Source organism: Tyto alba, unplaced genomic scaffold (assembly GCF_018691265.1).
Source record: "Tyto alba isolate M040663 unplaced genomic scaffold, T.alba_DEE_v4.0 Super-Scaffold_13, whole genome shotgun sequence".
Taxonomy (NCBI): Eukaryota; Metazoa; Chordata; class Aves; order Strigiformes; family Tytonidae; genus Tyto; species Tyto alba.
The window spans coordinates 17,972,497-17,989,779 of NW_024881275.1; the positions used below are offsets into that span (position 1 = coordinate 17,972,497).

General features: G+C 41.9%; 2 protein-coding genes across 3 annotated transcripts; one reads left to right on the forward strand and one right to left on the reverse strand.

The window, feature by feature from the left end:
* Positions 1-333: 333 nt before the first annotated feature.
* Positions 334-10,873, reverse strand: CDO1 (cysteine dioxygenase type 1). The gene is made up of 5 exons (XM_042788041.1): positions 10,575-10,873; positions 8,057-8,134; positions 5,938-6,095; positions 3,282-3,451; positions 334-1,109 (listed from the first exon to the last, which is right to left on the reverse strand). The coding sequence occupies exons 1-5, from the start codon at positions 10,751-10,753 to the stop codon at positions 1,080-1,082; spliced, it is 615 nt and encodes a 204-aa protein (XP_042643975.1). The 5' UTR covers positions 10,754-10,873; the 3' UTR covers positions 334-1,079.
* Positions 10,818-15,014, forward strand: LOC122152900. 2 transcript variants are annotated; one of them, XM_042788039.1, is made up of 3 exons: positions 10,818-11,274; positions 12,276-12,396; positions 14,905-15,014. In XM_042788039.1, the coding sequence occupies exons 1-3, from the start codon at positions 10,818-10,820 to the stop codon at positions 14,987-14,989; spliced, it is 663 nt and encodes a 220-aa protein (XP_042643973.1). In that variant the 3' UTR covers positions 14,990-15,014. The 2 variants fall into 2 exon arrangements, with proteins under 2 accessions (XP_042643973.1, XP_042643974.1); XM_042788040.1 differs by lacking the exon at positions 14,905-15,014 and adding an exon at positions 14,721-14,815.
* The last annotated feature ends 2,269 nt before the right edge of the window (positions 15,015-17,283 follow it).

A 17,283-nucleotide genomic window follows, 5' to 3' on the forward strand; every position in this document is an offset into this window, starting at 1 on the left:
TCTTATGTTACTAACTGCATTAAATGAATGGGAGTGCAGGCAGCTTTGCTGATTTTGATATGTTTATTTAGAGTTAACTTTTTTCGAGATAGTTCTTTCCTTGTAACTAAATCTGGAGGATAAAACTAAGCATCAGTGAACTCAGTGGCAGAACTCCCACCAGAGTAATTGGGATCAGGATTCTTTGCATGTTTGAAATACTTTCAACTTTTTAAAACCTTTTCTAATAGTGTATTGCTTGGAAAAGACTTAGGTGTTCATGAGGAATATGAGTTTTATTAAAGTGTGACAAATTTTTTAGTTACCACGAGAAAAAGGCTGAAAACTTGGAAATGTGTGCACAGATCCAGTTTTATTTCAGTAACCTTCCTCAGTAGCTATACAGAATACTTTGGAAATTGGACATTAGCTGAATTAAGTATGATTAGTCTTATTAAAAACCCAAATTGCTGTCCAATCAGTTTTGAAAATCATTGTGCATGAAGCATTTTGCTGTTCTTATTTAAAACAAGATCTGACAAATGAAATTGTAAAAAACAAAAAGTAAAAAATAAACAAAACTATCAAAACAGCCTAGAGCACTAAAACCTAAAAGTCTTAATTAAAAAAAAAAAAAAAAAAAAGCTGCTGTTAGTTGTATCTAGTGTGCTACCCATAGGTACAAGTGACTGGAAGCTTAGAAGTTTATATGGTTACTAATTACATTTAGAGCATACATCCACACATGACTAATGACTATTAAGTAGTGTCAGAAGATGTTTAAAAACCCTATTTCTGATTTCTCAGTGTGGTATCAGAAGTAGAATTGAAAGGAGGCTAGAATCAGGCAACAAACTACTTAATTCTGACAGAAGCCTAAGAAAAGGCATCTAACCTCTGAAGTAGTTTATGGCACTAGTTAGCTTAATGTCCCATAATCGGCATTCACTCAAGGGAACTGCGGGTGGCCTGGAAGCTGCCCTAGTATACTCCTATGTACAAGGTATAGAAATATAGCTGGCTGTCGGCCTTAGCCATGCAAGTCTTCTGTCCCTGGTTAAACATTCAGCAGGTCTTATGCAAACATGTGCTGGTGCTTCTCAGTTGTTTTCCTGTGGCACCGCTGTCGCCTAAAAGGAAAGAGAAGAGGTTGTTGTTTTAAGGAAAGAGACAGTCACCACTGACTGCATGTTCTCAGCATGCACCTTTATTCCCAGAGTAGCTCAGTGCCTTAAAACATTTAGTACACTTATTTTCAATACTTCTTGCCAGAGTTTTATAGAGGGCCCTGTGCACCTGACAAAATCACCCTCTCCGTTGGCGCTGTATTACCGTGAGCAAGCCCACAGCAGAGGGAAAAGCTGAGGAGTGCTTCCTCCTTCAAGCTACCTTGATACTCTGCTCTACTTTGTTTTGACAGGTTCTGCTTGAAAGTCCAGCTTGGAAGACAGGATGCTAAGAGAAACTGTCTCTCCCAGCAAAATTCTTGGCAGCAGGAACTGATGTGCTGTGACACCCAAGACAAAATCAGTTTTCTTTCGGTGAAGTTTCCTATCAGTATTCTCATGGTTTGTACCTGAACTGTGTAAACAGCTACTTCCACAGGCAAGTCCTTGGACACACTATATAATATTTTGATTATTAGGCTTATATAACTTATTATGTATTTACTGGAGAGTTAGTTAATTAAAGCTTCATAATGGCCAGAAACCACTAGGGATCTACCTGTGTGTGTTACCTGCAGAAAAAGAGGAAGCACTGGATTTGCTTTAGCTAGACAGATCTCCTCACTCATAAAAGATACACAAGTATACTTTTCATTACTCTCTTGGTATTTTTAACTTATAGCTCTGTCTTCCTACATCCTTTTGAGATCTGGTAAGCAGAAGAAAATTTGATTTTCCAGTCAGCTTTCCAGAAACCCTCAAAGAGACCAGAAGGTTTTTGTAGCATGAAGTAATTTCAGGCAGCTGGAGGGCTCAGACTCACTACCACTTTCCCCCTGACTGGAATTCCATTTACAGGAATTCATGAAAGAGACCCAATGATTAAGATTTACCTCTCTGCTGTAAGCCAGAACCAGTTTCCCACAAAAGGTACAAACATTGCCAGATGGTTACAGATCAAGAGTAGGAAAATAGTCCAAGTCAAAACATCTAGTCTCACTTGTTATCTTACATACTTCATATTCAATAAACACTTAAAAAAAAAGCAAGCAAGCAAACACTCAACTCTTGCATAAATTTTGTTCACTATTTTTTTGTTGTTCATTTCCCTTTAAAATCTGAATTATAAATTTGAGTTTACTTTCTCAAGGACCTTTCAAACTTGGGAAGGTCAAAGTTTGTGTTTCAGCTATTTGGTAAAGTTGTAATCATGTAATGTGACAAGCTTCAAAGAAATAATTTACATGGTACTTGTCGATTATATAAAACTTTAACAGGATCTTACTAAGGGCTCACTCCAGGAAACTCATGAGCACTGAATTTCTGGCTTCAGTGAAAGGTGAAATTGTTCTGTATCTAATAAAGCCAAACAGTCTTTGAACCTCTGTGGCTGAACATCAAGAATCTGTCTTTTCTCCTTGTATAAGTAGTTACGTTTCCCAATGCATGGAAGAGCTCTAAAAGGAACTCCATTGGACTCTCTCAGATGTCCTAGCTTGGTCCCCCAAAGCTGATCTTAAGATTTCTTCTCTATCCAAATAAAATCTCATGCCATTCCTCAGGAATGCAGATAACAGCCATCCAGCCTGCTGTCACTCTCAGATCAAGTCTTTTTGTGTCTAAGTTTTTTTGATTTTAAAGAATTAAAATAAATTCATTAAAGGATTCTTTACTCTACAGTAAACTACAGGGTTTAAAACAACTGGCTCAAAATGTGATGCTTTTTGGCAGAACAGTTTAGGCAGGAAATGTTACACATGACTTAAGTTGGCCAAAACAATGTAGCTGCTTCACGGTTTTCCATTCACTAGGTTGCATTTACCATCATTTTCTGCCTGAAGACACTTAGCTAGTAGCAAAATTCTCATTAATCCTCCTCTCTGCTGGGAACTGATTTCCTCCTGATGAAGAGGAGGCAAAGCTACAAAGCAGGGAGCTCCACATGAGGGAACTGCAAATTGACAAATCAAGTAGTTTTTGGAAGCAGGTTTTACTCTGGTCCTAGAGGGGGATGCCCCGAATAAGGCTGCTGGACCTCCTGCCTGTCCTGGGGCACCGGCGCTCTGCCCTGTGCGGGCAGGAGGGCAGCCCCTCGCGCCCGTCCCCACAGGGCTTGGGACCTCATCTCATACTTACGCAGAGAGTCCTTTCTCCAAACTGGCTGTAGAAGGTCATCTTGACTTTGTGCTTGTGTCCAGTCCTCTGATCAAAGGTGTTGCAGCTGTCGAAGGGTGGGCTGTACAAATGCAGGCTAACGGCTGTCTCAGTGTGGCTTATGTTCTCCACACGGTGCAGGCCAATGGAGTCTACACCAGTGAGGGCATGAAACGAGAGGTTGAGTTAGTGGGAAGATTTAATGAGGTGTCAGATGCCCGGAAAAATGCTTTCTAAACCAAAACTCACGAGCAAGCCAGTTAGGCATACCCATGCTTTAATGGGCAACGAGAAACTCAGTGCAGGGATTTTGACTGCTGTTCTCTAGCAGAGATTCCTAAATACACTGGTAATTCAAAATACGTTATTGCTTTCCACACTTCATGTAACTTCTGGATTATCTGCTACAGGATAAAAGCCAATAGAAATCCAGAGAAACTTAAGGAAGAGCATGCCGTCAGTAATTTTCTAGCCATCATACCCAAAAGACTTCAAGGTTATTTACTCTCCTAGGAGTATGCTGTTGTTATAGATACTTGAGAAAAAGGAAACTTTGTGTTTCTAAAAATTAGCAAGATGTTTTACAGGGAAAAAGTTTTTGTATTGATAATTCTTAGCCTGGTAACAAGGACATCAGTCACATTAAAAGTCTGTGTTTGGGGCATGGGTTTATGGACAGAGATATAATTGTCTTCTACTGCAGGCATCTGTTTCCTAATTAATCCTTCCAGTTGATTAGTTTAGAGAACAGCCTTTTTATTTGTCTGCTCTTTTGACTAAGGTGACAAATTAGTAGTGACTGGCGTACTTCCAATCTTAACTGAATAGTAAGCATAACTGAACATCTAATAAAACAAGGCACTGTCTGTTGTGTGGTTACTAATGAAGTGATGGTATTTTGTCCAACAGTAGAGTAGAGATCAAGCTATTACATAAAAATCTAAGAATCACATCCATAAAACCATTTCCATTCTACACTACAGTGGAGATTTTTAGTTACCTAAAAGAGACCTTGAATTTAAATTTATGACCCTGTTGTAAAATCAGCTCAGGTCTTTGTACTTGAATTAGTATGTTATATAATACCTAGGCCTGTGTTGTGCAACATAGGCATTGTACCCTGAGAATCATAAGTACACTCTTAACTCTGATACATTTGAAGTGTAAGCCCAAAGTGTCATTAACGTAGTTTATCTGAATAGATGACACAGTGGGGAAAAGTCCTAAATCTGTGCTCATCTAATCGAGATTCAAATAAACACTGTTTAGTGGGTTCTACCCTTAAGAATAAAGTACAAGAGCAACCAAGAAGCTTGAAATAGAAACATGAAGGTCACTCACTATTGAAGTAGTCCAATGAACACACTGTCAATGTTTTCCTTCTACTTGTTTTACCTGCTTCTTTTAAACCAAAACATTTGTTATGAAACATGGCAGAGATCCAAAGCAGAGAATTGGATACCAAATTTGTTTAAAGCAACCAAGGGAGCTTTGGATCAGATGCACACAGGATGCAACTGCTTGCATAGGGAAAGAACTACATAGGTAGGTAAACCTGACTGAGTCGGAGAACCCGTGTCCCTGGCACGGGAGCAATAGCAGATGTGTCAAGCTCCTTGTATTTCCTGTCCTATGGATTTTGTGTTTTCACTGATGTGGCATACCTTCAACAGAGGGCTGCAGAGCACTAGTCTTTCTTCCCCAATGCCCTCACCCTGTCTTAGTCTGCAACCCAACATGAGGCTCCCTTCAGCTGGGGAGTTCCCAAGCTCAGCTCCGCAAGCTGTGTGCTCCAGTTTTTAACTCGTCACATAAAAGGCAGATGGCCCCCTTCTCTGATGCTTTGCTTTTGTTCCGCTGAACTCACTGCTGTTCAGCATGATATGCAATGTCTTTCAAAGCATCAGAATACGTTACACCCAGCTGGTCATTCCAGGATGGCCTCCAGCACAGCACAAGGTGGTAATAGTTACAGATACATGTAATGGCATAGATTTAGGTACCTGGGGAGCCTTACTGGTGGAGACTTAGTCATCTCGCAGCATCTGTGGAGTCAGGCAAATTTTTTGTGGTTTGGGTGGACTTGAGCATTTCAATTCTGCTGATGCTGCACTCCAGCACTACAGTCTTCTGTCAATGTGGACAAGAAGTAGCACTGGGGATTGGGGCTTCTGATCCTGTCTGGTCAATTTATGCCATAGAGACCTTTTACATTTTTGGGATTTCCATGACTGACCAAAAGGATTATTTATTTGAAAAAAATCAAGGTGATTATGTTATCTAAACTTTGGTTCCCTTATTTCTCACAATATACTGCTCAGGATCTATGTTTACAAGCAATTTCAGATAGTCATTTGGGACAGTGCTGAAGGCTGCTTGGTCTAGAGGAGATAACCAGTATATTTAAGTATCAAGCTGTAGTGTCTTAAGAGTGAGTTAAAAGGACATTTTCTTGGTTATTTGTTTTACTCAATCCAAATAAAATGTTGTGCAGATTCTAAAGAGGCATGATCTTAAACTGTGCATAAAGGCATTGGTATTATACTGTTAAAGGTAGGAGACTAGAGAGCAGATGAATTCCTCTGTTAGGAATAAGACTCATGGATGGGTAGTTGTCAAAACAAGCTTAAGAGCTTACCATTTATGTAGGCACACTGATTTTCCCTCAAAACTCGTTCAGATTTCTTAGTCATTTCACCATTCCCCTTTTTCTCAGGCCATTCAAACAGTGTCTCCTTTAGATTTCCCTGGAGGATCTTCATAAAGCAGTGTGAATCAGTGTGATCATGGATGCTGCTATATATGTAAAGAGAATAATCAAACTCAGTGTGATATACATATTTAATTTCAGCACAGTGAACAGGAAAGATGGAATAGCATATTGAATCTGGACACAGCCCTAGAATGAAATATTATTGCACAGGGGTCATGCACAAAGGTCTTAGGAAAAAAAGCATTCCTGGTGACTAAGGTATGCCTACTTAAGACTATTACTTTAGAAATGTATTGAGATAAACTCACATACAGCAGGACTTGGAAAAGAGCCAGATATTGATCAACCTATGACTTTGCCACAGGGAAATACAAAGGAAATCTGAAGGAGGGAGAAGGACAGAAAAATTTTTCAGAACACAAAAACTCTTGTGAGCCAAGAAACAAAACGATGCTTTCCACAGTGACACCAGACAGAGACTGGTATGAATTTGCAAGTATGCCTGGTATTTGCAGATCCACCATGCTCACTCCCTAAATATGGGAGAACTTCTGCTTAATTTCTATGGTCTCTTTACTGCTAGGGTGCACAAACATTTTTTGAAGAAAAAATCCTGTACCTCTTACTCTGATAGTACTGAGTACAGTAAACTCTTAATTTCAATAGTTTGGCAAAATATGAACAATCCAGCAGGTTCTGGTATGATTTGTCTTCTTGCTTGATTTGTTTCCTTGCTCTGAAGTATGTTTTAATTGCTACATTTGGAGACATGTGAGCTAGATATGTAGTTTAGGTTTTTGTGTTTTTGTTTTTTTTTTTTTTTTTTTTAAATAGAGGATTAACTGCTACAGAAGTCAATGGGATTAGGACAAAAGGAGAGCTCTCCACTCATCAGGGGTGAAGGAGAAGAGGGAATTTGACCCTCCCAGAAGTAGAGTGCTAATGAATTTCAGTCAAAAACTTAGTACTTGTATGTTACTGTTTTCAGTAAACAAATGTCAGGGTTTCTTACAAACTGAGATGCCAACAGAGCAGAGCTTGCTTCAGGCACAGAACAGTTCACAAATGCCACGTTGTCATGCTCCTTCCACAAGCTGTGAGAACAATCTGATCCCCCTCATGTAGAAAGCAAAAACAACTTGTGGTCTCAGTCTAGCTCTAGCAAATGTGCATCCAACTCAAACACATTTTGATATAAATTACAGGCTTTGTGGGAATAGCCCAGAAGGAGTAGGGGTGGTAGGCTTGGTTCTTTTATCCCTCTGAATATAATGTCATGGCCTCCCCCAGAGAATACTGTAAATGTTCAATTGCATGCTCAATTAAAACAAACAAAAAATTGCTCTGACATCTCCTTAGGTTTTCTATTTATATGCAAGAATAATCTGTCAAAACCTGCAAGTTTTTTTATTGCCTATTTTGTTTTAGCCAACATTTTGTGAATGACCCTCCATGGGACAGATTCTGCCCTCATGTTTGTAGGACTACACAACCAGGTGTACAGTCTGTGTACAAAACTCAGGAGGCCATATCAGCTGTGTGTTATGTTTTGAGGGAGAAAATGGGATGCATGAACCTCAAGAAAGCCAATTACTCCTGGAAAGGGGCTCCCTCCTCACAGCCTGCAGACCTAGCCCAAACATACTTTTCTAATCTTGTCACCATGAGAGAACAAAGACTATTTAAACCGCACCAAGTCTTGCTTCTGCAACAAAGTGCTGTATGGGTTTGTTGTGTGCCCACAGGACCCACTGTATCTCTGGGACTAAAAACTTCCTCTGACAGAAGGGAAGATTAGATTTGGTAGGAAAGCAGAGCATTTTTCAAGAGAGTGCTTTAAAATTGTCCATAAGATACAGACTTGCAAAAGATACAGTCAATATTCAGGAATGTTATATCAGTAGGAACTCTGCACAGCTTAGTTTCCAGACACTTTCTGATAGCTCATATAGGTCTGATTGTTCTTCTCTTTTTTTTTCTATGACAGAAAAAGATACAGTGGTTTTATATCTGTTTGTAAAAACCATGGTCTTTGGATACAAACCTGCCATGCCCTTCACCCCAACATAAGATCATCAAGTTGAACTTTCCATTTCCATTGTCCACAAGATTTCGTGTATACCTGAAATACAAAGTGTTTTCTTTTGACTGTACTGATATTCCTATAAAAGACAAAATTACACGAACATGTTTATGAAGCAAGGTTGGGACATATAAAAATCCTTCTCTTCTTAAAAGCCAAGTTTTACTTGGGAAAAATGGAATTCTATTTATCAGCTTCTTTTTTAATAAGAAGCTTTTTGTTCTTTTCTTGGGGAAAAAATGACATATTTAATATTTTATAATCATAATCTTTTTGAATTACATAGATGATTGGAGTTTGGGAACTGTGAGTCTGAGACTAGAGTGGTAGACAGGATCAAATCAAAATAGTTATTGAATGAAGTCACTTCAGCAGCTGGTTTATAATTAGAAACAGAGGACTGCACTGAAACAAGAAAAATACATGGTTATATTCTTCTGCAGCTCCTTTTCAGATATTCTTGGCTTTCCTTCCATTATGCAGCACTCATTTGTACAAAGCCAAAAAACCCAAAGAAAGAAGATGTCAGGCTTTCTGCACCCGGTCCTCCTACTCTGTGCTTGAAAGTTCTATGTCTTGTACTGTAGCATTCGTGTGTGGATATAACACCTGTGGGCTAATTTCTGCCAGCACTTACTTCCAAACAAAGGTTATCAGAGGAAAATTTCTTACAAAGATTTTTCATGTGCTTACTGGTAGGTGGCACAGCATAAGCTTGCTTCTAAAGGCTTTTTATCGATATGCATGTTCTAGATTGATTTTCTTTCAGGGCTTGAAAACACCTTTAACAGCAACATCTCATGTTTGTTTCCTCGTACTCTCCTGCAAGCCTCCGCCTTGAGCTCGTCTCATTCTATTGAGAAGTTCACTAGAGAAGGGGCTGGGATTTTGCTCTACACATTACTTTCCATAGAGGATCTCTTCTGATCCAGGGCTGTTGCTTCCTAACTCTTATGTTGCAAGTATCCCAATGGGAACTTCTGATTTCATTTTAGCTCTAGTCATGACTATTCACACTTCACTTTGCCAAGTAAAGCAAATATTTGTGCCGATGACAGGATGCCTCGCTCTTGCCTAAAAGAGGGAAGCATGGGCACACAGAAAGTGCACTGATGTCAACTAAATGTTTTTTAATTAGTTTTGCTGTAAGACCACTCTGTTTTACTCAATATAGGATGGTCATAATAAACCACTTTCAAAGCATAACATGTATATCTATATACTGCCCCTCACTTCATCCACAATGTGTGTGTATATTAGGTAAAATATTTTTATTATGATGTCAGAACGTAAGCAATCAATGCTGGCATTTGACTGAACTTTTCAAGTGCTGTTATTTCTGTACAGCAGGTCTGGCTGGCCAAAAAAAAAGAGGCTGCCATGCATACTTCTAATGTTAGCACACTTTGTTTTTCCAATCCTTAGTTCTCTATGTTCTGTTACGAATTTTGTGATTTGTTCTGAATGGGGGATAATCAACATGAGGTGAAAAGAGGCTAAAAAAAGTCAAGACAGGATGATGTTTTCATGACAGCAAGGTTAAAATGAAAAGTTTTGGAATTTGCTTTGTTTTTAATGAAGTGCTTAAATTTAATATATTTATACTGAAATTTAAGATGGGGAAGCCACCAATGGCAGGATTAAATCAGTTGTTAGCAAAGCAGGAGGGCTAAAAACCCTAACAGGTATTTTCCTACCTCCTAGCAAGCAGCAGAAAGCCTCTACCTTCACTACGCCGGAGGAGGAAGGAGTCGGGGGGCAGACGGCTGCCGCCCGGCCGGGAATACATGCACCGGCTCCTCCACAGACACCAAACACCCACTTCGGAGCGGTCTGCTCCCCCACCTTTGCACCCCTGCACGCCGCGCAACCCCCGCACGGCGGTTTCTGCTGCCGACATGCTTCTCTTCGGCTTTCTTTTTTTTTTTTTTTTTTTTTTTTTTTTCGGTAGCTTCAGCACGTTCCTGTCTCCTCCGCGGGTTATCCCGGCAGTTAGTTCCCCGCCTGCCGTCCTGCGGGCCGGCCCCGCGGTCGCGGCGGGGGACGCACCACGCGGGACCGCAGCCGGAGGACCCCGCACCCCCGGCTCCCGGCGGGGCGGGCCCGCGGAGACCCCGGGGCGGCAGGACCGCAGCCGGGGGTCTCCGCCGGTACCGGGTGATGGGCAACCCCCCGCCCGCGCCCGCCGCCGCCGCCATTGGCCGCCGCCGCTCCGCCCGCTCCCCGCCCCCCGCCCGGCCCCGCCGCGGGGCTCCGCGGAGAGGTACGGGCCCGTGTGTGCCCCCCTCTCCCCTGCCCCGGGGGGCCTTTGCCATCCCCCCCCCCCCCCCCCCCCCCGGGGCACTGCCGGAGGGGCCGCCGGCCGGGTCTGGCGTCGGGGGAGCGCCCGGCGGTCCCGGCTCGCCGGCCGCGGCCCTGCACGGTTTGCGCGGTGAGGGGGGCTGCGCCGGGCGTCTCGCCGCTCCGGGGTGTTTTGTACCTGTACTGGTCGAATTTGGCGTACTGCAGCCACTCCTCGGGGTTGCTCTCGTAGGACTCCATCAGCGCCTGCACTTCCTCCACGCAGACTTTGTCCTCGGCGAATATCCGATGGAGGATGCGGACCAGCTCCTCCAGGCTCCGCGCCTTCCACGTCTCCGTCTGCACCGGCTGCTCCATCACGGCCGGTCGCTCCGTCGCCGGCCAGCCGCTGCCCCCGGCCGGCCCCCCGCCGCCTCTCTTTATGCGCCGGGAGGCACGGCGGGAGCCTACCACCGCCCCGGCGGGCGGAGGGGCCGGGCGGCGGCGGCGGGCGGGCCCGCGGCCAGCCGTGCCCGTCCCCGGGAGCGGGGCCACCGACCCCGGCGGGCGGGGGCAGCCAGCGCCTCGCACCGCCCGCGTCTGCCGGCCCGCGGGCCGCCGTCAGTCCGCCCGGGCAGGCAGCCGGGCGCGGCGGTGCGGGGCCGGTCCCGCTTTGGCGGTGCGGGCGGGCGGGCGCTGGGCTCCCCGGTATCCCCGGTGGGCGGAATGCGAGGAGAAAAAGCGGCGGTGGCTGCCGGGAGGAAGGCAGGTCTCCCTCTCCCCGCCAGGCCTCTTTGTGTGCGCATCTTCACCCCTTTGGGACGAGGTCTGCGCCTTGCAGAGCCCGTCGCGCCGTTGCCTCCCTTATTTATGTCACAGAGGAAGAAGGTTCCAGGCAGGTAAGCTGCCGCGAAGTGTTAGTTTGAGGCTGGCCCTCTAAAAACACATCTAGAAGCTGTATTTAAAAGCAAGACGAAACACGCTGGTGTGTAAGGCACACAGAAAATTGCTGCTGGAGGTTACATTAATACAGCCCGCCTGTTGAAAGTGCTGTTCCTTGAAAACTGCGCACTCTGCAGTCACGTTTAGGGCTGCTGCGACCATTAGCACTTAGCGTGACACCTAGAGATGTAATGAATGGGACAAAGGAGGCCACCTAAAACGACGGACCATGCTCGCACTCCTCCGCCTGCCAAACCTATATACTGGCCGCAGAGCCAGCAGCATCCATTTCCAGCATTCACTTCCAGAATGCATCTTCATTTCCAGTTCAGCTGTTAATAGGATGTTTATTAGTCATGAATTCTGGCAACGGCATTCACTATACATCATAGAATTTTGCTTTTTTTTTTTTTTTTTTTTTTTTAAATCTGTATTTTCTTTCTAAAAAAAAAAAAAAAACCCAAAATAAAATAATAGAATCCAGCTACTTAGGTCTGCCTGATGACTGTGGGGCTGGAAGTAAGCAGATTGGTGGTGTGGTCTGCTGTCGCTCTAAGGCTTAAAGGTGCTCTCAATACTGGCAGCTTGCAATTTCCCTTGGAGACCGTTCCAGTGAGGGATTTCTAGCATGCCTGCTTTATCTTCCCCTTTAATGACCTGTGCATCAATTACGTGTGAGAAAAGGAAACATCATTAATATAGTAGGTACAACTTGAGAGGCTGGATGAATTTCTGGCTCCTCTGCAGTCAGGAATACATTCCCATAGATTTAAAAGGGGCGGGGTTGTGCATTGGAGTGAAATCCAAACTAATGTACCAGTTAGGTACATTGTCAGGCATCAGTCTGGAACCTCTTCTGACACACAAAGCAGACGCAACCTTATTGCTACTTTTTTAACACGTAGTGTTTGTGTGTGTGTGCGCGTGCACTGTGATGATTTCAAGTGGATTTTTTAAGATCTGAAAGAACCTAAGACCATCCCAATCTCTGAAACTCAACCAGGATACCCCAGCACTGATATCAACAGCCTCTGTGTGACTGAAGGAGAAAACATCCAGTCTTCCTGGAAGAACTACAGGTAATGAACAAAAGTATCACCTCCCTTGGTAATTAATTCAAGCTCACAGTTAAGAATAAGTGCCTTACTTCTTCACAAAATTTGCCTCAGGTCCATTTTAGTTCTTGGTTCATGTCAAAAGATTGTATGGGCAAGTAGCACTTCTTTTCAGTATTTGCTTGAATATTCCCATATAGGCAGCATTAAAACTCCTGTAGGTTGCAAAGAATTAGAATTACTGTGAAACACCCTATGCCATTTATTTCAAAGGATAAGTTGTTGTAAGGATCACCAAAATGGGTTGTGAAATGAATAGTGGGATAAGCGTTTGCACGGTTTTTTCTTCTGATGCTCCCAGGATCTGATTTAAATTATTTTCCAGCAGTTATAATATATCTCTGTTTGTTTGTTAGACCTATGTGTGTAGTGATGTTCTGGTATTTAAATCCAGAAAAAAAATGAATTATGCTCCTGCTGTTAATTTCAGGAACTTCAGACCTTTCATTCCTTTGCCACAATGTTGATGGGATTATTAGTGATACCTTTAAATACTGCTAGTAAAAGCAAAAGGACATTTTATACCTTCCACTGTTACAACTAAGGGATCAGGCTGGATCTACCTATTGCAGTTGCAAACTTGCTGTTGTTGTACCTCACCTATATTGCTGTACCAATTTGTCAATTTTTTTCCTTGATTACCAAAACCTTAAATATCTCTAGTAGTAATAGAAAATCTTATATTTTTATTTGCTCCTATTCAAAAGCATTTACAGTTTTCCATTTTGAATCATTTAACGTTATTTGTTGACCCTGAAAACTTCCGTAGGAATTGATTACTTGATTGCATCAAAATCACTAGGAAGAGTATTTATGGCTCTCCAGCTTGTGTTTTTGCTAATACCATTGATGCATGGATCTGGAAATGGCGCAAGGATCTGCGCACATACAGCAGTTAACAGATTCTAGCCTCAGTCACTGTGGGTATCTGTCACTGAAAATTTTAAAAAAAGAAAAGACAGCATTGTAAGCCACACAGCATGGGAATTGTCTTCACATTCTCAGTTGTGTTTCTTATAAAGGAGTATACAGCATTTTAGCCATTTCTTTTTATTTCTGAATATCATATATTTATACGCCTGTAGAAATTAACTAATGTGCGTATTTCTCAACTATTCTTTGAGCCTTGCTTAATGATGGCATACCTTGGTGTTTTTTGGAGATATGTAATCACATTTGGTTCTCCTGCTATGACATCTGTAGGATGACAAATGGGTACTTCATACTCCTGTATTCAAATACCAAAGTCCCTAAAGTGGATATATATTTGGGCTACAGAGAAAGAACAAGCATGTAGCTTTGGGAAAGAAGCATAACGATGTAAGGTCTTTTCCTGTATTTCACATTATGCAGCCCCTGTGAAAATCACAGAACCACAGAGGAGCCACACAGAAACTGAATCATTCTTTCATTCTTCATGATATAACTTGAGAGGCAGAAAGGAAACCAATAAAACCATTCTTGTTGATACCCTGACAGTTAAAACCTTGTTTTGGAAAACGGGAGTTTGGGCTTTAACCACAGAAACTTGGCTTTATGGACAAACGCCAAACGACTCAACTATTATCCAAAAGACAGGTGTAAGCACTTCAAGCAATCATTAGATGTGACATCTAACTCCAAGAGAGACTTACCAGCTGAAGTGCCCAAGCATGTATTGGCACCTCATTTCCTATTAGGGTGCAGCTTACAGGGTTTTTCTCCTGAATTATTGAGGAAAAACATAAATTAAAATTGATGGTACTAATGAACTTCAGTGTTAGACACTTTGCACTATATATTGGGCCTGAATACGTAGCTTGGGATTGAAGACTTTATGATGCATCTTGTAATTCAAAATAAAAATTGTGGACAAGTTGAAAGTGAGATCCAAGGTGTCTGAACACTCAGACTGCTGTGGCAAAAAACTGTAATGTGTCTCTTTGGTCAGTTAGCCTAGACAGATAATAGCACTTCAACTCAATAATGAGCATTTATATCTCCTCCTCCAGATACTATGACTTTCACTCCTTTACCAATGGTATCAAGTCCCTGTTCACCTAAGTTTCTTTACATTTGCAGAGAGGGCTTTTGCAAGAGAAAATCTGTATCTGCATCTGTAGTGTGTGGGGCAGTTGACTCAATAGCAGTGCCTCTCTGAGGAAGCTCAAGAGAACATTTTGTCACACGGATCATAATACAGATAAAAGGTTAATAACCTGTGCCAAGGAAACTCACCTTATTGAAATACAGTATTGTGTTGAGTAGTCCCAAAGCGTTACAAAAGGTTTACTGCCTTTTCCTTTAAGCTTTGTGTGATTTATGGACTGCATCCTCCATCTGAAAACCTGAAGTGCCTCAGTCTATGATGCCTAGAATTCTGTCTCGTTTATTTCACGTGAAGGTCTTTGAACTCTTGGAAGGATACCAATTGCACAGAAGAGACCTTTTGGGTTATAATCAGGAGGAAACATAAGTAAATGTTTGTTGTAGACATCACTCAGATTGCTGTTTGGAAGCAATGTGCCATCTAAACCACCAGTTCCCGAATTCTGATCTGGAAGACCAAGCTAAATGATTATGGAGCCCTAAATCCAAGTGGGATGATTACTTCTGGGGCTGTGGTACAGCACTGCAGCTGCTCTTCAGTCATAAAACCTAGAAAGTGAGGTTGATGCCTCAGTACACAACGGATTTTGTATGAGAACCTGCTGCTTGCAGTGATTCACAAAAAAACCCTGAGAACAATGTGTAGCATAGATCACGCAATGAAGCATCACCAGGCTACAAAATGCAGTAGTGAATGAGTGAAACCAAGGCACCACATACTAAGTCATCCCATGCATTGAAAACACTGACAACTACTAAACAGCACGTGTACTGCTGAAGGAAAAAAATAAACTGCACTGAAGAGCTGTGAGACATTAAACCACACAGCACAGGAAGGACTCTTGGAAGAAATCAGTTTGTTCCACATGGTTAATACGCCATGCATGTGTTTGAAATAAAATATTGACACTTCTGTCAATTTATAATAAATATCTGTTTCTTTCAATTTGTGGTATCTATATGAGAAAGCTAAAGTGCTGGCTACTCTTCTCTGCACTGACAGTACTTACGGTGTAGTTTTCTGTTTGGAGCCCTTCTCTTCTTTGAGGTTTCCTCTTTCAGAGCTGAAGAGCTCTTAATGCATTCTATTTCGGAAGATTTGCTAGAGCTATTAGTTCTGTTACCAAACTTGGTTTGAAGGAAAGACATTTTTGACTGCTTTAATGTCATATACTGATTTTTGCAATTGGAACATGTAACTTGATTTTTTTTCTTAAATGCTTAAGCCCTCAATGCAATTATATTTTATGCAACTATATTCACTCAGTCCAACTGATACATATTTTTATATATAAATAATTTTCATGTGGAATTATTCCATGAGAAGACACAGGCCAAGGACAGAGACTCCCGTACTTTTCCCTAAATCCTACTAATATTTGTCATCTATTTCTAAAAAGAAAAGGTATGAGTGAATTGAGATGTGCAAGTAGTACTTCCTCACCATCTATAATCTGCACTTGTAATAAAAAATCTTACAGAATCTATGTATCGGTAGGCACTTAAAGCAAGCATATATGTGACGATTGCATGGAGGGAAAGCTGCAGAACCATTTTAAAAAAGTTCTGAGACTGCTGCTGGAGGCTGAAGAGGGACAATGTTTTTCTCCTCAAAGTTTAATTCTTCTCAGTGTGCATACAAAGGATCAAATCTCACCTGGAATTGGGACTGTGTATCTACTAACAAATATCCCAAGGACTGCACCCTGGCACAGAGACCAACTTGCAAAGAACAGTTTGCATCCACATTATTCACCTTTTAACCTCCAGAACAGGCTGGTCACGTCCAAAGCGCCCACCAGAAATGGTACCTTGCCAACTCCTGAATCGTGCATAGGCCAAAACCTGTGCCAGCAACTGTTCTATCAACTCACTGTACAGATGACTGAGCTACAGTGCCCCAGAAAATTTCCTGGCACTGCTGAGTTCAGTGGCACAGATGTAGTGTGACTGGCTTAACATTAAAAGCTTTTAACATACTTATTTCAGTCTCTCTTTAGTCAACAATGGGATTCATTCAACCTTTCTTAATCACCTTTTTCAGACGAAACAACATCCAGAGAGACAAAAACTCATTTAGAGATTTTGGCATCAAGTCAAAAGTCTTCGACTAAAATACAGTGAGATGCACCTGACATCTCATGGCATTATGGTTACCAAAGAAAGTGCAAAGCAGGAAGAAAAATACAGAGAATTTTATCATGTTTAACCTTGGAAGCATATTAAGTACGATGCTAGCAAAGCTGAGGCATGGTCTCCACAAGTAAGAGCAAACACATTTAACATGCTTTCTGGTCAAATGTTTTTCTTCTCTTGATGATCCAATATGAAACAAGGCTGCAAACACTTTTTCTTTTTTACTGCACATAGCATTTTATACAAGCTCATAATAGAGTCATGATCATAATGAAAACCCCAGAGTTAAAGGCAATTTTCACCCTTTTTTGTCTCATCATCCAAGTATGAAGGTGTTATAGTACAATCATGCCTTGAGTGATCTTTGTACATCTCTGAAGAACAAAGACTTCAGGATCATCAAGAACAAGGTGAGCCAAAAGCTTGTGCAATTAAAAGCAGAATTTGATCTGCAAATTGAGCATAAAAGCAGCAACAGTAAACAGAAGCTGCTTTAGAGTTGAAAAGGAGTTTGCAGAATGGATGTGTGAATTTCCACCCCCCTACACCTTGAATTTGCTGTAATCAGTATATGCAAGATTATGTTGTGGCGATAATTAACGCAGACACATCTTCTGTTAATACCTT

Excerpts from the sequence above, each read along its gene's own strand:
- CDO1 (XM_042788041.1), bottom strand. The coding sequence starts at position 10,753 with ATGGAGCAGCCGGTGCAGACGGAGACGTGGAAGGCGCGGAGCCTGGAG. Across the intron at positions 8,135-10,574 it reads GCCAAATTCGACCAGTACAG|GTATACACGAAATCTTGTGG; the intron begins GTACAAAACACC and ends TTTGTATTTCAG. Across the intron at positions 1,110-3,281 it reads TTGGAGAAAGGACTCTCTGC|GCGACAGCGGTGCCACAGGA; the intron begins GTAAGTATGAGA and ends CTTTCCTTTTAG.
- LOC122152900 (XM_042788039.1), top strand. The coding sequence starts at position 10,818 with ATGCGCCGGGAGGCACGGCGGGAGCCTACCACCGCCCCGGCGGGCGGA. Across the intron at positions 11,275-12,275 it reads AGGAAGAAGGTTCCAGGCAG|ATCTGAAAGAACCTAAGACC; the intron begins GTAAGCTGCCGC and ends GGATTTTTTAAG. Across the intron at positions 12,397-14,904 it reads TCTTCCTGGAAGAACTACAG|ACATCACTCAGATTGCTGTT; the intron begins GTAATGAACAAA and ends TGTTTGTTGTAG.